Below are 19,507 nucleotides of genomic sequence, written 5' to 3' on the forward strand. Positions count from 1 at the left end.
AGATTACTGGAACGACAGAAACCATGGCTGCAACAGAGGAAGACTTCCCTCGAGGTGGGGGGGTGAAGAAGACCACCGAAAGTAAAATTGTAGCCACACGGATTGAGTCGGACAACCTTTTTCAGGTATCATTGTCCCATTTTTCACTAATGCCGCAAAATCATCACTACTCTCTCTTTTGGGCTTTCACCGATGCATTGTAAGCAGTCCAGCATCATTTTTAATTACAGTCGTGGTCAATAGTTTACATACACTTGTAAAGAACATAATGTCATGGCTGTCTTGAGTTTCCAATATTTTCTACAACTCTTATTTTTAGGTGATAGAGTGATTGAAGCACATACTTGTGTGTCACAAAAAACATTCATGAAGTTTGGTTCTTTTATGAATTTATTATGGGTCTACTAAAAATTTGACCAAATCTGCTGGGTCAAAAATTTACTCTCTGTAAAGCACCAGTTCAATTGGCAGCAAAACAGGCCCAGAGCATAATACTACCAACACCATGCTTGACGGTAGGAATGGTGTTCCTGGGATTAAAGGCCTCCCTTTTCTCCTCCAAACATATTGCTGGGTATTGTGGCCAAACAGCTCAATTTTTGTTTCATCTGACCACTGAACTTTCCTCCAGAAGGTCTTATCTTAGTCCATGTGATCAGCAGCGAACTTTAGACGAGCCTTAAGGTGTCGCTTCTGGAGCAAGGGCTTCCGTCTTGCATAGTAGCCTGTCATTCCATGGCAGTGCAAAACACGTTTGATTGTGGATTATGACACCTGTGTTCCAGCAGCTTCAAATTCATTGCTGACCTGCTTTTTGGTGGTTCTCGGTTGACTTTTGATCATCCTGGCCAATTTTCTCTCACCAGCAGGTGATAGCTTGCGTTTTCTTCCTGATCGTGGCAGTGACAAAACTGTGCCATGCACTTTATACTTACGAACAATTGTCTGCACAGTTGCTCTTGGGACCTTAAACTGCTTTGAAATGGCTCCAAGTGTCTTTCCTGACTTGTTCAAGTCAACAATAATTTTTTTTTGGGTCTGTGCTGAGGTCCTTTGACTTTCCCATTGTCGTGTTTGTAACTGAGTCTAATGACTGCATCACATGAGCCCTATTTAAATGGGCTGAGAGAAGTCAACAGGTGTCGTCAATCATAATCACTCGCATGAAGTTAAGAGGCCATGCCATGAAGATAATTTGATTTGATTGTAACTTTTCTACATCACCAAAATTGAGATTGAGATTTGGTCACATTTTCAGTAGACCCATAATAAATTCATAAAAGAACCAAACTTCATAAATGTTTTTGTGACAAACAAGTATGTGCTCCAATCACTCTATCAGAAAAAAATAAGAGTTGTAGAAATTATTGGAAACTCAAGACAGCCATGACATTATGTTCTCTACAAGTGTGTGTACACTTTTGACCACGACTGTATATTTAATTATGTTCTGTCTCACTTTTCAACCTGATAATGTTTCCCAGTGAAAGTATGTTTTCCCATTCCTGCAGGCAAATGAACATAGAGAAACTAAGAAAAAGAAAAACACTTCCAAAAATGACAGAAAGACGACGCAACATGTTTCTGAGCAGAAAGATGTCCTGACACTCAATGCAGCTGCAAAATGTGTGGAAATACTACATAGCAAGGTACCAGTTACTGTTTGCGCACCCCAACTCTCCTTAAATTAATTGGGGTCTGGTTTAATGTGGTATGCAAACCAACATACTGTACACCGTGCAAATTCAATTTACCCTAGAGTGATTATATTTGGTAAAATACATTAAAGTTACATTTTACAATACTAATACTATTTTGCTGAAGGCATTAGCGACACACTTTTCACCAAGGTATAAATTTACACACTTCAATTTAGTACTTCAATATTTGTTTGCGCCTGTGAGCAAACTAGGTTTATAAAGGTACTTTGTCACATATCAGTGTTTTTTACAGGACTGCAATCAATCTGTGGCATTGGGTTGAAAAGATGTCATTGGTCATCTTGAAATAATTGACCATGACGCCTTGGCTTGTAATTTTTATGAGTCACTACGTTTCCATGCACTAAGTTAGTCTAATTTCCTAAATGGTTGTTTTTTTGTATTTTCACACCTATGTATGAAGTCCCAAGTGTCAATACACTGTTTCGAATGCGACTATTGGTCATAAGCCATGGGCCTCCTGTACAATAGGGGGGGGCGCTTGTTTTCCTTTTCGTGCGGATAACAGAATTGCTCCTCCGGTTGACCTACGACATCATACTAAGCATTGCTTATCCTTACAACTTGTTTTAACTGATGTCTGCTGTAATATCGGCAAGATTACAAATATTATGTCATTAATGGCTGTGCTGATCAGGGTTTCCCCCAGCTTGTTGGCTAGGAGCGTGGCCAATGTGACATCATGATATCATTTGCTTAATTGTTGATGTGTTTGTGTGTGTGTATAGTATATATATGAGTTTTTAATGCTAAAAATAATTTACATATATTTAAAAAAGTCTTATGAGTAATTAGTATTAACATTTTAGTTATATAATTTTGCTAAATGTTTATAATTATTATTGTACAATGTAACACAGGCTGTATACCAGTGGCAGTTGCTGGTCTTTCTAGTAGGGGAATTTATTTTTCATCCATCCATCCATTTTCTACCGCTGGTCCCTTTCGGAGTTGCAGGGGTGCTGGAGCCTATTTTTCAGCTACTCGTTAAAGTACCAATGATTCATGATTACAGTCTCCAATAACCGATAAATTATATAAACATGCATATAAAATATACATACATATAATGTATTATTACGTGCATTTTCATGCTTCACACATTAAATCGGAATACTTTACTTTGACATGCGGAGAACATAACATAAACGGAAATGTATGTTATTGTTTGTGCTGTAGCGCCATATTTTGAACAAGTTTCCTTACACCAGGTGCTGAAGAATAAGCAGTGACTTCCACTGTAAACAAATATGGCTTTGTGCATTTCTTCTTGGCCGACGACGTCATTGTCTGCATCTTATATTATACAACCTAAACATTACGATAAGCAATTGCTGCCACAAATAAATTAATTATTATAGTGTCTCATTTAATATTGTGTTCGTGTGTGCTGACGTCTTTACAGGATGTAAAGGAGGGCATGTTGATGCTGGGATGTGTGAAAGATGTATCAGACTTTGAGGTCACTGTTGGTTTACCTGGTGGCCTGCAAGGTTTCCTCAGCATTAGGAACATCTGTGACTCATACACCAAGCTGCTCACTGAACAACTAGATTCAACTGACACAGAGGTACACTGGTGTATTATTAAGTTCTGATGTGCCTAAAAATAAAAACATCTTTGGTGAAATTAAATGTTTTTTAATGATCTATTTTCTGGTTTCTTGTGACATATTGTCCAATTACACATACTGTAGGTCTAGCTAATAACAGGACGTCTTTTTTTCCACAGGATATTTGTTCTTTGCCACACCTCTTCTATTCTGGCATGTTGTTGAGATGTGTGGTTGTCAAGTTGGATACTACTAAGGGAGGCTTTGTCAGCATCCAGCTGTCAATCAATCCAAAGCTGGTCAACAAGGCCCTCACATCAAATGCTCTGACGGCTGGCATGGTGAGTCGGAAGCTAACACCAGTGAAACAGCCACAGACTTATTTTGATTCTCTTGTCGCTATTTTGTAATGTCGCAGGTGTTGAGTGGATGTGTTGAGAGTATTGAAGAGCATGGCTACATCATTGACATTGGCGTCACTGGAACTAAACCCTTCCTGCCCAAGAAAAGTGAAAAAGACAAACAGAACAGTAACAATGGTATTACCATTTATCATAATTTTTAAAATGATTTTCTTCCCTGAAACAAAGCGGTTCTTTTTAGTCAATTGTATTTTTTTTGTCATTTGTCCAGAGCTGAAAGTGGGCCAGTATATGACATTTCAACTCCAAGAAGTAAAAAACAATGGACGTTTAGTGCGACTGTCTGTCTGCTCTTTAACTACCAGCCAAGCTTGTGCAGAATCCCAACAGAGATGGACTTTGACCAACCTTTTGCCAGGCCTTTTTGTCAAAGCCACTATTACTAAGGTGGGAAGAGTTTGCATTTTGTCTGTGAATTACATCATAATAGTTTATCACATGGTGTCAGAACCATGTTAAAATTACACGCATGTGTTTTTCTCTATTACCTCTTCACAATTTCTGGACGGTTTATAATTACAGATTTTACAACGGTGAAATCGATCATTCTTGTTTTGCAGGTAACCAAACACGGACTGCTCCTGGATTTTCTGTCTTCCTTTAGTGGTCAGGTAGACATCCTCCACCTTGAGCGAGACAAAGCTCCCAGCTACGCCAACGGAAGCAAGGTAAAGTCATCCTGGCAAATGAGCCTATTACTGTTTACTACTACTTAGTATGTCCCTTTTATATATCATGGCCATATCTGTATACGTTTTGGATCCGAATGGTGGCTGGTTGAAGCCTCAAGTCCCAGACCAAAATATGGAAACTGAAACCGATAATCTCTCCATTGTTCAGATGTTTTGAGTGGAAACACATATTTCTGTTGATAATGTTCCGTCTTAAATGACAGAAAATATCAATGCCTCTTATCACAATCAAATATTTGTCATTAGAGGACATTCTAGTCTGGCTGACTACTTCATTGTTACTTAGCAGGGTATGCCTCTCAAGTAATGTCAGTTAAAAAAAGATTGTCATGCTTTCAAATACATAAAATTAAATTGCAATTAATTGTTTAATTCCATGCAAGTTTTTTGTTTAAAATATTACAAGGCTTTACCAGTCTATAGTAATAGAGAGAGACTTCTACAGTTTGGTAATGTGCCCATAAAGCACACAAAATAGTCTTGTTTCATTTAGAAGAAACTTTGTGAGTTAGAGACCGCTGTTGACGCACTCTTTTCAAAATGGGTAAAATACAAGATAACACCCCCTTGCTCAGGATGTCCATGCAAGCTCTTACCTTAAGGTCAGAACACGCAACGTGGGTTGTGGATGAGTCCTTCAGTATGGCCATTATCCAAAATATAGGGTTAAGTAAAAGTTTCACTTTTCACTTTGTTTCAGGAACCAAGATGCTCATTAGGATTCTGGAGTTGACCTTATCCAATAAAACAATCTGTGGAGAGAGCGGAAACTTTAATTGCCAAGCAACAGCTTTAAAACCCTTTTCTGTGTCTTTGTATCGTCTGTTTAGGTTCAAGCTTGCGTGCTTTACATTGAGCCAACCACCCGTGTGATAGGAATGAGCCTGCGTAGCTACCTTGTTCAGCCTGAGACCAGAATCATTACCACTCCTGCCTCCGGCGACCGCATTGGGGAAGTGGTGAAAGACTGCAAGATTTCCATGCACCCCATGTCTGGAGCCATGTTGGAACTTCCTGACAAAACACTGGCATTTGTACATGTAAGTTGTATTAATGGTCAGGACATTTGATGATGAATACATATTTCCATTTTTGCCTGATATTTCTATATAGCTAGAAAACATGTATGTATTTGTGTTTACAGTGGCACTTAAAACTTACGAGTCCTTGTATTTTGAGATATGAGGTGTCTTTTGGCTTCTTGTTATGCTTTAAATTGTGAGCGTAGTTTAAATTACTAGTGGAGTGTCGTAGGGATGTCCCGGTATGAACATTTCTTATTACAGTTATTGTGACCAAAAGTATCACGGTTATCATTATCGCTGTAATTTTAAATGTGCTCAAAATTTTGTAAAACTATTTATACTGAAATCCTTTAACCAAGTTTTATTTAAAAAAAACACAAACACATTCAAAATGTATATGTGTACATCAAGTAGAAAGTTGATTGTGCATATGAAAGCAACACAAACATTATAAACAAAGTAATATGGCAGAAACAAAATAATATGATAAATAAATAAAAAATAAATATGAACATTTCATAAGATGGCACCTTATGGACATAAGACGTAACTGCACTTTTTGTCCATGTACTGTATATAAAAATAGTGTTCATATATGAGGTCTAGTCTTACACATAGGACTGCATGATTATGGGCTAAAAGTAATTAAGATAATTTTTATCAATATTGAAATCACGATTATTAATCAGGATTATTCATTGTTTGGTAAAACAGTTTTGGGGTGTGAACGCAATGCCATCATGTAATTTGTAATATCTATTAAAAATGTTCTAGATAAACGTTATTTATATATTTAAAGCAAAATCTTTGTTTTTGTTCATTAATAGTATCAGCGTGTCAGCTTTTTTATTATATGATGCCTTTATCTCTATTTTTACATTTTCATTGAGAGAGGTATTTTTTAAGTTATGTATATACATGTAGTAATGTATGTACATGATGTATCGGGACAGATCCATTAAGAGTTTGAGCAGAAACCTGTCGTATAGGTATTAATTATACACCATAAAACATTAACATGTCACATGAATGATTATTAAAGGAACTACTTTGTGGAATGAAAAAAACATGAGTAATGTAAAACATGGTGTTTGGCTGATGAAGATAAAGTCAAATAAACAAGCTTTGTTCTTCTCCAACAACCTTGTACTTTAGTGCAACAATTTAGCCAACAAAAATAAACAGGAGTGATACCTTGCACATTTAATATCACAATCTTTGTGCCTAACGACTTTATAAACAAGTTGTGGCCACGTTCCCGACACATCGCCTGCTGCAAGGTAACCCTCAGTTCCAGCAGCTGACGGAAGAACACTAGTTGCACGTTCAAAATGAAACCGCAACATCAAATATTTTTCTCCTCCAACAGCATTGCGCTCTTAAACGCACACGGAGACGCCACGGAAGTAGAAGCAATTGAAATGAAGTGAAGCGAAGCGATCGGCTTAGTTTACACGGAGAGAACATTTTCAAAGCAAAGTCTGTGTAGTCGGCGCCATGTTTTCTTGAGCCGAATGGCTCTAGTGCGCAGGCGCTGTGGCGCTTCAGTTTTCAGGCAGTAAAATGCATTAATAAATGACGGTTTTTCGGTAATTACAAATTAAGACGGTATTAGTAACAGTCTGGAATTTTACCGTGTTTTATCATTATACCGTTTACCGTTACATCCCTAGAGTGCCGATAGAGAGGTGGCTCAGAAAAAAAAAACAAAGTGGAAAGTGAGCAAAGGGCCCAGAGAAGATGAGAGGTTTTGCGATGAATTAAAAGTGAAAATTACAGAAATTGTGGTAAAATGTTTGCACTGTCAAACGGCGCTGGCATTTCACAATAGTATTACATTAATGATACAGAACATTACCAGACAGCACCCTGTGTATTTAAAGGGGAACAACACTTTTTTGGGGAATTTTGCCTATCTTTCACAATCCTTATGAGACAAGAACACACAGGTTTTTTTGGGGGGTAGGGGTTGCATTAAAATTTGTCATAATCTGTTCATTCTAGGTGTTTATCAATGCAGCTAATGGGAGTAATCCATGTTCCCTCTAAATCACACTAAATGTATCCGAAAACAGCCAACAATACTTGATTTACGTTTTGTGATCTGCAAATGACCAAGCTGTAGTGACATTATTGTAAGACGATCACAGCCTCTCACTGCTACGGCATTAGCAAGAAGAAAGCTATCCTCAGTGTCAAAGTCACATTGTTCTAAAATGTTTTATTTTATTACTTGATTAATCAAACAAATTAATTCATAAATTGTTCATTTATCAAAATAATTGATAGCTTCAGCCCTATGACCAGCCTTCCCTCTGTGGTAACTTGGCTTGTTGAAAATGTTGAATCTAATGAAACAGAAACGGAATACATCACACAAGTCTCAAATTCCAAACGGCTCGTTTGGAACAAGTTTGGAAGAAGGCATTATTGTTTTATAAATATCTCTGCCATGACTCCAAGGTTTAATTTCAAATTTTTGGGACTTATGGGGATCCCAAATACACAAACATAGGTACAAGCGGGCTGGTTTTGCATTGTAGGACCCCTTAAAGAAACGCTATTCTGTGTTACGAGTTTGGTCGTGGAATGCAAGGTGCTCATAAGTGAAGGTACAACTGTAGATGTACATTTATGTTGTTTTCTCTTGACAGAGGAACCACCTGAAGGAGTCTGATGGACCATTAAATGAGAACAGAGTGCTGGCTTTATCTGAGCACACTTGCAGGATAATAGACTTCAGTCCAATGGAACAAATTCATTTTGCATCTCTGCGCAAGTATGTGGATTCCTCATTGGTTTTTGTATTTGTCCTCCTTGTCAGTTGTTGACTCCAACATCGAACCGCATTCCTTAAACCCTTGTTCTTCTTTCAGGAGTGTGATTAACAAAACCTTCTATAGATACCATGATCTTCATGCCGGTCAGGATGTAGAGGTACGGTATGTTGTGGCATTGAAGCTGTTAAAACGGGGAATGTGCAATGTGCAATAATACCAGCAATTTAACTTACTAGGCCAATGGAGATGTGTATTTTCTTCCTTCAGCACAGTTATTATATGCAACAATTTAGCATACTTGCACTTTAGCACTATAGCATTTCTCCATCTGCCTTACACACTTTAACTTCAATGCTAACTTTATTCCTGATTTGTCCTGAGCTGACCAACCTACTTTTTTATATGGGTCTCCATTTTATTTTTGTTAATATATTTGAGTCTGTGTATTTTATTGTACTGTGTGTCTGATGTTGGTGCTATCTAAATTAAAGTTTCATGGACTTTTTTGCCATCAGCCTGCCGAGGATTGCAGATGAAAATCAGATTTTGGCTACAATCTGGCACATTTACATTTATTATGTTCATTAATGTGCATTGTGCCATGTAACAGATATAAAACAAATGGCAGCTTCCTTACAGGAGTTTTATTGTGCATCTATAAACAAGCTTATTGGTGAGTTCTAATGGGACAGACCAAAGTTAAGTGAAGAAAATGCGGTCGTTTATAGATTATTTAATGTTTCTGTGCAGCCTGGTAGCAAATGTGTCACGGACCGGTACAGGTCCCTGGACTGGTGGTTGGGGACCATTGCTTTAGAGTCTTACACACTGTTGTAATGTTGCTCTGTTTTTCCATGTGTCTTTTCCTTCAAGGGGACGGTATCAGCCATGTTGAATAATGGGATGATGGTGCAATTGTCTAGTCACATTAAAGGACTGGTGCCTCTTTCCCATCTAGCTGACATTGTCCTAAAGAACCCTGAAAAAAAGTACAAAGTTGGCATGGCAGTCAAATGCCGGGTGAGTCCTTTAATAATAAGAAACACCATGGGTCGCTTTTTCCTTATCTTCTATTTGTGTCCTTAGGTGTTGTCAGTCGAACCAGACAACAAAAAGCTGTTTTTGACAAGAAAGAAGGCCCTTGTTGAAAGCTCCCTGCCCTTGTTCCTCAGCTACATGGACGCGCGTCCTGGACGAGTGTCCCATGGTTTCATTGTCTCTGTCAAAAACTTTGGCTGCATTGTTCGATTCTACAACAACGTCAAGGGTCTAGTGCCAGTCAATGAGCTCAGCTCTGAATTAATCCTCAACCCTCAGGAGGTTTTCTATGTTGGTCAGGTGAAGAAATCTTAAAATGTGATTGTATTACAATAATGTTGAGTAGCACCCTTGGCGTATGAACTAAGTGAGTATAATGCTCTTCTTTTCATATGATATTGTAGGTGTTGAAGACAAAGGTTCTACAGTGTGAACCAGAGAAGGAAAAGATGCTGCTGTCATTTAACACTGCAGTGGACGGACACACCAAAGAAGCAGCAAGAGTGCAAATTGAATCTGAGGTATTAAAGCTAAGTTGAAATATTTTCTTGCTCTGTTATTCCACACTATCGCTGCTTTTAATTTGCCGTGGGATTTGGACTCATGATTTTTTTGATGGGGTCATGTCAAATTTTCACCTTGAAAAAACTGGATGTCTGGCTCCAAGATTATATACTGCATCCAGACAATTGGGAAGTATTTGATTGTAAGTCTTGGACTACAAAAAATGCAATGAAATGTTGCACACAAGCCAATAGCGGCACCTGCATAGATTAAAATACTGTAAATACAATATTCACTATTTATTGATTATACTATATATCGGCAAAAGGTGGTTCTCCTGGAAGTTGTATCAATCACTGTTTTGCCTCTTCATACATTTATTTGTTAAAATGTTTGTTTTTTTATTATCCATGTTGCCAAGACATCATGATTGTTGACAATCTAATCATGTATTTAGTAATGTTTTTTTGTCCACTTTGAGACTTTGTGGCAATTTTTTCTACTGTGATAGTTCCAACTGTCTGGGAGTCTCAATTGGACTGAACAGAAATATGAGCTTAGTATTATACGTGTGAACCTTTTTTGATGTTTAACAGCAGTAGTTTACACAATGCTCTCTCTTTGCCCTCAGTTCGTCTGCATGCCCATACTTAAAGGAGCTAAAGATCTGGGCCGTTTAAAAAATAGGAATGTCCAAATAAAAAAGTTTGGTCTCGGATCTTGATTCTATTTTTTTAGCCTTCGATCCGACACTTTTATCAAAAGTAGATATAGAACTGAACATGCAGGGTTTCCGCTGTATGTATCTGATCGTGGTCCGGCACCTAAATTGAATCCGAAAGACCTTTTTTTAAATTTTATTTTTTACGTGGAAACAAATTTAAGTAATATATTGTATGAATGGATAAATATACAAGGGCTGTCAAAGTTAACACGATAACGCATTGCCTATAAATTTCAATAACGGCACTAATATTTTTATCGGGCAATTAACGCGAACACTTCCTTTTTGACACTTTCAAAAGACGCGTTCAAACCGTTGTTCTGGCAAGACATGCACAATCATGGAATTCACACATGCACCTCCTGCATGTGTGCAGTAACAAGGAATATGGAAATGTAATTGTGTCTCCCTCATTATGCGTGCCTTTTTAAAGAAATATTTAGCACGCATACTATCTTAAAGCCATGTGAACACTGGGACACAGCTGTGGTAAAGGCAAGTTGATTTGATCCCATGATCGGGAATTGGACATCTCTAATAACAATAGTTACTGTTTTTCTCTGTACCGAGGATGTCGCTGTGGCTTGTACAGCCCCTTTGAGACACTTGTGATTTAGGGCTATATAAATAAACATTGATTGATTGATTTTTTATTAATTTAAAAGTATTTCTTATATGATGAGTACAACAATATTGATAACATTTAGCAAATTAATTGGTAGTAACAGCTGTATTTCCCAATGCTCTCTTTTGTCACAATGTTTTTGTACTGTCTTTGTAGAGACTGGAGGCTAAGGTGGTTAAGAAGTTGGTCAATGGTGTGGAGGTGTCCATCCTTTCTGATAAGATCTGTGCCCTACTACCCACAATCCACCTCTCTGATCACATGCCCAACTGCCCTCTGCTATGGGAGAGTTTGCAGGTGGGAGATACCATTCCAAACCTTGCCTGCATCTCTAAGAACAAGAAACAAATTGTATCCTGGCTTGATTGGAACCAAAAGTGTCACATCATAATGTCATTGCTTGAACTTGTACTAGATGTGTTCCCATTACTGCTCGTATTACTTGTCCTTAGCAGTTCCTCAGATTCTCACCAAAAAGCCATCAGTGATATGGTCACTGGAGGAAGGAGACGTTGCTAAGGATTTCTCCGAGGTCACAGTTGGAATGCAGATGATTGGCTGGATCAAGAACATCATGGACTATGGTGTTTTTGTCGAGTTCCCGAATGGCCTTGTTGGTCTGGCACCAACGTCTGTAAGTGATAGGTCGTCATCGGCAGGGATTCATAAGTACCTGTGTTATGTAACAGTGTGATCATTTTCTGGTTTCTGTACACTTTTAGACCATGTCAGATGAGTTTATCTCTGATACAAGGACAACATTCCAGTTGGGCCAGACCGTGATCGCTAAGGTGTCGAATTTGGATGAGGAGAAGAAGCGAATCCTGGTTGTGTTAAAAGTTTCTGTGGTCACTATGCCAGAAGGAGCAGTCCAAGCAAGACTTTTTAATACTGTGCAGGAGAAACTCTCTATGACTCAAAGGATTTTATTGAAAGGTACGTGTACCCCAACCCACCACTGACAAATTGCAGTCACGTAGGAAACACAGTGCCATTTAAATTGTTACTCAGCGATTATCTCCTGTGTGTTTGAAGAAAATAAATTGTGGTCATGTCAGATTTTTATTGTATCAAGCTTCCAAAACTAAAATGCTACCAACACGTTATGGAAGCAAATTCAAATAAGCAGTTGTTTTACTAAGACTGCAAGGGTAGCTCAGCTTTTCCTAAAATATATATTTTTTTTAAAAAAGTGGTTGAATATTCACTTTAGTATTTGCATTTCATTGACTAAATGTGCGCTAGTTTAGAATCAGCTACTTTGGCGACAGCTGACGTGATTTTCTTCTCATTGTGGTTGTGTCACTGTGCATAAGCAGTTTTGAAGCAGAGTGTCCATTCACTTGAATGGGTAGCAAAGAGTAGGTTGTTCCACTGCAGCCAAAATAAACAGTCATTGGATAAATGTTCATCTTTGTCCTTGCCCATTGGACACTGAGCGTCTCTGGAAGTGTAGGAAAAGTAAGTTGGCCTCGGCTGGCTTGGACGCCAGGCTTATTTCTGCATGATGATAGGGTGATCTGTCTGAGGCTGACTCCCTTTTTTATTGTCAGCAAAATGAGTAATCTTGAAATATAAACCACTGCCGGAGCTTTTTTCAAGTTTAATTCTGCTGTTACGAGATATGGAGAATTTTGCAATCCACTAAGTGATGTTTTCTTTATAAAAAATTAACATAGATATATCTTATCTGTTAATGGAGACTGTACTCGTGTTTAGGCATTAGCTGAAAATGAGCTTTCACTATTTGAAAGACCAGCAGCGTCAACTGAAAATAACTAATAATTATTGTTTTGTAAACATATTGTTTTTTAACCTATATTTATATTGACCTATTGTTTATGTGATAGCTGGGTTTAACGTCTGTGTTGTTCTTCAGATGCCAGTGATCTTCGCGAACAGCTCGCTGCCTTATCTGTAGGCCAGAGGCTAAAGTTGGTTGTTGATACGGTGAAGGATGACGATGGTGCCGACTTCAAATCGGACGATTTGGTTGGTGCGACCATACTGGCCACAAAATATCATACGGCAGGTATGTTTGACCTGAAGTTTAATAAAATTATACACCAGATGTTATTGTAGATGCCCTAATCGCTCACTTTTCTATTTTAACACATTTGTATGTAATTGTGAAGGTAATTTGTTATTCACCAGCTAGTGCACACCTACTTGTTCATTCTTTGTAAAAGGTTGTAGCATGTGTGCCCTTTTTTGTAAATTAATCATATTGATTCTGTGTGTTAGGTTAGAATGTATTCTAAATAATACAGCTAATAATTGTGTGTGGAAAAAAAACTGCAAATTAGTCTTTTTTCCCCCTGTTGACTAACACAAAAATTTGCTTGACAAAATTTGAACTGCATTTTCCACCGCTTAGAATATTCAAAGTTATGGATAAACAAAATCTGATGCAGTTAGTAACTCTCGTTTAGACCTCACCAAACTTTGTTCTAATGATGTCCTCTTGGCTGCATGTGTTGCAGGTTTTCAGTTGACCTCTGGACAAAAGGTTAATTCAGTTGTCATTTCTGTTGATATTTCTTCTACTACGGTCCATGTGTCCCTTCTTCAAAAGTTGGTTGGCAAAAAGAAAACGGTGAGTTATTTTAACTGAGCTTGTATCCCAAAGCACATTAAGTGACTTCCTTTCATAAGTATTCACCCCCACTTGGCATTATATTGATTTTACAATACATGAAATCATGGTCAATGTAATTACCGTATTTTCCGGAGTAAAAGTCGCTCCGTAGTATAAATCGCACCGGCCGAAAATGCATAATAAAGAAGGGAAAAAACATATATAAGTCGCACTGGAGTATAAGTCGCGTTTTGTGGGGAAATGTATTGATAAAACCCAACACCAAGAATAGACATTTGAAAGGCAATTTAAAATAAATAAAGAATAGTGAACAACAGGCTGAATAAGTGTACGTTATATGACGCATAAATAACCAACTGAGAATGTGCCTGGTATGTTAACGTAACATATTATGGTAAGAGTCATTCAAATAACTATAACATATAGAACATGCTATACGTTTACCAAACAATCTGTCACTCCTAATCGCAAAATCCGATGAGATCTTATACGTCTAGTCTGAATGCGCTAAATAATATTATTTGATATTTTACGGTAATGTGTTAATAATTTCACACATAAGTCACTCCTGAGTATAAGTCGCACCCCTGGCCAAACTATGGAAAAAAACTGCGACTTATAGTCCGAAAAATACGGTAGGTTTTTTTTTACAAGAATTAAAAAATTTTTTTATCAATTACCTAAAAACATATAAGGTAAAGTACACAACTGCATAAGTATTCACCCACTTCAGTTCAGAATTTAGTAGAGGCACATTTGGCTAAAATTACACCACTGAGGTTTTGCCTGGATTATTGTTGGTCCGAAAAAAAGACGACCCTGAACATACACTTTACACACAAATGTAAATAGCACTTATTTTTGTTTCCATTGTTGAGCTGAACTCTAAAATATGTTTTATTTTAATATGTACACAAAAGACCAACTTCTCTCAAATATTGTTCAAAAGTCTGTCTAAATCTGGTTTAGTGAGTACTTATCGTACTTTATTTACTCCTTTTGTCAAAATAATCCATCCACCTCATTTGTATTACATATTCACAAAGTGGATTAGACAGTATAATTATTGCGCAGATGTGCTTTAGGTTTTAGGGGTGTGTACACAATGTTGTACTTTTATAGGTACTGACCAAATTCCTTTATTAGTATCAGGTAATGATTCACGTAGGGAAGGCCTTTAGGTAATGCAATTTTCCATGCCAACAAAGCAAGTATGCCTAATAGAAAGCGATCAAAAGTAAAGCTCTACTTTTCAAAATACTCTAGCTCAATGCTAATTTTACATTGGTTTGCTGTAAGAATTAGCATTAGCAATTTGACATGGCGATTTTAACACCTCTAAATTTAGTAAGTAAGGTGTATGTTACCGTCCGACAGCTGGTGTTTAGTAAGCACAATATTTCCAGTACAAACACTTGGTAGGGATCGACAAGAGACAAGACCTGGCACATTCAATGTAACACCAATAGACTACTTCCTGACTACTGCCACATAGAAAAAACTGAAATAAATGCATACTTGCAAATACACTCAGAAGTGTAAGAGAACAAGATATAACAACTGAAAAGCCCAGTTATCATTGTCAGCTCAAATTGGGAAAATAAACACTTTTTTTAACCCTGAAACAAATTGCATTTATTACTACATTAAAACAATTAGTACTTTTGACTATATCGATTCCCAGGTACCAGGAATTGGTACCGAAACGATTTAAGTGTAAAAACGAACTTTATTGGGGTTGCCCGGAGGTGTCTGAGGTTTGTCCTAAGAGTGTGTTTATTTTTTACAGTTGACGGAAAAGGGCAAGTACGCAGCCATGGTGCAGCATGTTGACAAAGACATTGCTGTCATCTCATTAGAAGGCACTGCTCATCTAACCATCATCCAAACACAAAAACACCTGAATGAGATGGAGTCAAGCAAGCTGAGAGTGGGAATGCATTTGGCCACTGAAGTTGTTGAACCCACCTGCGAGCAACTGCTAGGTCTCCCTCTTGTGTCGTGGCAGCGTACTGCACCCAAACGGCAGCGCAAGGCAACCAAACGGCAGCGCACGGTCTCTGAAGGAGGACACTGCTTTGGAGAAATTGTACAGGGCAAAGTACGGACAGTGAAGCCGACCCACATTCTGGTGACATTAGAGGATGGAAGCACTGGTAGTGTGCACGTGTCTGAGGTGATGGAGGCTACAGAAGTGTCACCAGGATCCTTCCCTACTTCCTCTGTTAAAGTAGGCAGCGTGGTCACTGGCAGAGTCATCGGAGGACGAGACACCACCGGTCACAGGTTATTATTCCAAATGTTCTTAATATTTTGATGAATATGCTCACAGTCACCATTTCAACATTTTAAAATTAATCGACCTACTGTTTTTGTTTAGAGTTTTACCCATTTCCCATCCGCGATTCACATACACGATCCCTGAGCTCACAATAATACCCAGGTAACTGTATTAGATAATTACTATTACAGCCACTATAATTACCCAGCTGTGTTTTTACAGTTCACGTCACCACTTACCATCTTCTGTCTATCCAGCAAATTGGACGAGAAAGTCAATATCAAGTCGTCAGCAAAAGACAAAGCGGGCAGTTACCAGGTTGGGGAAGAAATAACATGTTATGTTTCAAAGGTAGGTTGCAGTTCGGCGCCCGATTATTGTATTCTGCAAAGCACAGCTGATTTATGTAAGTTTTGTGATTATGTTCACAGTTTCATCCAGACAGCAAGACTTTGGAGCTCGCCTGTGATCCTTGTGTCTCTGGCAGAGTCGAGCTGTTGGCCATGATTACCGACCCTCTTGTAAGTTCCTTCACCACCCTGCATCATTATTATTGTTAGCAAATTTATGAAACATAATACATGTTTTATAATGATCACTGTTAAATTTAAATGCAGTCACAGGCTGCCATGTGCATGCCAAAAGTGGTGCTATAACTCTTAACCATGAAATTAAACAAATACCAGGAGGTCCTCGATGTATGTAGTGAAGTGAAGTGAATTATATTTATATAGCGCTTTTCTCTAGTGACTCAAAGCGCTTTACATAGTGAAACCCAATATCTAAGTTACATTTAAACCAGTGTGGGTGGCACTGGGAGCAGGTGGGTAAAGTGTCTTGCCCAAGGACACAACGGCAGTGACTAGGATGGCGGAAGCGGGGATCGAACCTGCAACCCTTAAGTTGCTGGCACAGCCACTCTACCAACCGAGCTATACCGCCCCACGTAAGAGTTCCTTTTACTACAGCAGTGTTGTAAGTCAACTTTTTGTTTACGTTGGAACTTATACGCAAATTAACACTTGAGTCGCTCACACTGTATACACAGAACACATGGAGGACATATGGAGGATGTATAGAAATATAAAGATTAAATACAAGAATTTAATGAAACGTTATAAAAAGCTAACTAAAAATAACAAAAGTGATGACGTGCTTCTTCAGTGTAGCACACATAACTAGTTATATTCATTTTTCTTACACTGTATTGTACATGTAAATGTATACATATCTGTATATATACAGATATGTACATACACATATGTACATACATGTGTATACATATGTATATATACATATGCATACATATACATATATGTACATACACACATATATATATGTATGTATATATATATATATATATATATATATATATATATATATATATATATATATATATATATATATATATATATATATATATATATATATATATATATATATATATATATATATATATTTATATATATATATATATATATATATATATGTATATATACGATGTGTATGTTTATTTCTAAATGGGTGCACCAAAGAGGAGGAAACATAACATATCTTAAAGGTGTAATGTATTTATACCAATTACATTTGATAAAAGAAGGGTGGGTTTATTATTTTGTTTGTATATGTGGATTTCATTGGATATATGTACTGTATCTTGTAATAATATACTGAATATTGTTATATATCAGGTGTTTATTGTATGTTGATCAAGAATCAAAATTATTGCGGCTCCTTTTTTTTAACAGTTTTTATTTCAATTTTATTAAAGTTGTTTTGTATTTTGTTTTTTTCCCACATAACAATATTGTGTTGGAGATGCCATTTTTCTTCTTTGACTTGTGTTGATGAAGAATGTTTTGGGTTTGTTGTGTCCAAAAAAAAAATATGACAGTGTGTCGATACACTGTAACCCAAAACACCATAACATGGGGACTCCCTGGAATACATTAATAAAAATTAAGTAGATAGTCACGAGTAAAAATGAATGGCTTTTTGGTGTCCTATCCAGGAGCCAAGACAAATACTACTTATGGACTCAAGTCAAATATTGTGGAATTTCTGTTACCAGGATTCCAGCCACCCAGAAAAGAAATATAAACTTGGCCAGGCGGTCAAGGCCCAAGTGGTCGAAGTGACTCTTAATCCTCAGTGCCTTGCACTGTCACTCACAGGTAGGAGGAACACTGAATCTTCCTGTTTATTACACAGGTTATTCTTATTCAAAGGTAATGGTTGCATTGTTGAAGTGTACCAAAACTGCTGTGTACCTATCTGTGTTTTTGAAGGCTTTCATAAACTGGAGGTAGGAAGTGTCACTTGGGCGCTGGTTACTGGTTTGCATCAGCACATCGGCCTCCAGGTAAAACTTCCCTTTGGTTGCAAAGGAATTGCGGGCATCACTGACCTCGCTGATGCATATAGGCCCAGACCCTTGGCAGCATTCAACAAGGAACAGCTGCTCAGGTTAGGGAACCAACACAATCTGCGTTTGGCTAACATGTCTATTTAGTGTCTAAGATATGTATAGAGCTGGATGTTATTCTGTCACAGGTGTTACCTTTTAGGCAATGAAAATGGCAAGTGGCTGTTGTCTCTACGACCATCAAGGTACGCTGTTTAAAAACATATAAATCCGATATTAAAAACAGTTTTACTCTTATTGTGGAGTTAATGTCACTCTTTGCCACCAGGTTGAACCCAGAACGGGCCAAACCGGCAAAAGACCCAGAGGTTTTGTCCTTTAACGACCTGTGTGCAGGCCAATTAATTAGAGGCTATGTCAAGTCTGTCAGTGAGCAAGGCGTCTTTATAAGGTAAACCAGTGGTTCCCTTCAGTGGCACACATGATTTTTTTGGCAACACTACTACAGGAGATTGTATTGAGCATGATTTGTATTTACTACGTCCTTTTTTAATTTTTTTTTACATCTTTTAGATTGTCAAACAGCATTACAGGAAGAGCAGAGCTTCAGCATTCCACCAAGTACTTTGTCATCAAGCACAAGGTCCTCTCCGATCATCTGCCTCCCGATACTCTGCTGACTACAAAGATCCTTAGGTAAAAGTTGTGTTAAGCACCAAAATTCACAAAAGTTACTAACTACATAATTAAGCACTCCTGTCCAATGAATTTAGGCTCAATATAAGAGCTGTCCGAATAATGCTGCCTATAGAGAGATGTTTTCCAATGACAAAAGAGACTTTTCTATTATGAGATTGATATAAATGTATGTAATATGTTCATTGTTTGCAGTGCTGCATCATAATGCCAGGTGGTGCTAATATTTATCTTCTCTTGTATCTGCTTAAGGTCACAAAGCATACCTGTTAACCCTCCTGTTTTACTCAAGAAACTTGTGTATTTTACGTTTTAATAAAGAAAAAAAATCTCAGGTAAGGCTAGATGTCCAGAGTTTCCGGTCCGCAATTATTGCAATCTACTACTAATATGGGTCAATTTCGACATGACACATCCTGTAGCTGGTAAAGTCTTCAAAATTAAAGCACGCCAGTAAAATAAAACAATTGCACACCACAGTAT

The 19,507-nt window shown here is 37.6% G+C and overlaps 1 protein-coding gene across 3 annotated transcripts in view; it reads left to right on the plus strand.

Annotated features, from left to right (window-relative positions):
• The window catches only part of pdcd11 (programmed cell death 11), a 34,070-nt gene that overhangs the window by 2,189 nt on the left and 12,374 nt on the right, over positions 1-19,507 (plus strand). For all 3 annotated transcript variants that reach the window (XM_062032986.1, XM_062032985.1, XM_062032984.1), the window contains exons 2-28: positions 3-125; positions 1,512-1,649; positions 3,127-3,291; positions 3,453-3,614; positions 3,692-3,812; positions 3,907-4,082; positions 4,256-4,363; positions 5,218-5,427; positions 8,067-8,191; positions 8,289-8,349; positions 9,066-9,212; positions 9,279-9,530; positions 9,635-9,751; positions 11,240-11,434; positions 11,547-11,717; positions 11,806-12,019; positions 12,963-13,115; positions 13,567-13,679; positions 15,472-15,968; positions 16,063-16,125; positions 16,221-16,314; positions 16,395-16,484; positions 18,035-18,137; positions 18,252-18,429; positions 18,517-18,573; positions 18,657-18,779; positions 18,902-19,024. In XM_062032986.1, coding sequence (XP_061888970.1) covers positions 24-125; positions 1,512-1,649; positions 3,127-3,291; positions 3,453-3,614; positions 3,692-3,812; positions 3,907-4,082; positions 4,256-4,363; positions 5,218-5,427; positions 8,067-8,191; positions 8,289-8,349; positions 9,066-9,212; positions 9,279-9,530; positions 9,635-9,751; positions 11,240-11,434; positions 11,547-11,717; positions 11,806-12,019; positions 12,963-13,115; positions 13,567-13,679; positions 15,472-15,968; positions 16,063-16,125; positions 16,221-16,314; positions 16,395-16,484; positions 18,035-18,137; positions 18,252-18,429; positions 18,517-18,573; positions 18,657-18,779; positions 18,902-19,024 — 4,058 coding nt within the window. In that variant the 5' untranslated portion in view covers positions 3-23. The remainder of the gene's footprint in view (positions 1-2; positions 126-1,511; positions 1,650-3,126; positions 3,292-3,452; positions 3,615-3,691; positions 3,813-3,906; positions 4,083-4,255; positions 4,364-5,217; positions 5,428-8,066; positions 8,192-8,288; positions 8,350-9,065; positions 9,213-9,278; positions 9,531-9,634; positions 9,752-11,239; positions 11,435-11,546; positions 11,718-11,805; positions 12,020-12,962; positions 13,116-13,566; positions 13,680-15,471; positions 15,969-16,062; positions 16,126-16,220; positions 16,315-16,394; positions 16,485-18,034; positions 18,138-18,251; positions 18,430-18,516; positions 18,574-18,656; positions 18,780-18,901; positions 19,025-19,507) is intronic.

Source organism: Entelurus aequoreus, linkage group LG22 (genome assembly GCF_033978785.1).
Source record: "Entelurus aequoreus isolate RoL-2023_Sb linkage group LG22, RoL_Eaeq_v1.1, whole genome shotgun sequence".
NCBI classification, from domain to species: domain Eukaryota; kingdom Metazoa; phylum Chordata; class Actinopteri; order Syngnathiformes; family Syngnathidae; genus Entelurus; species Entelurus aequoreus.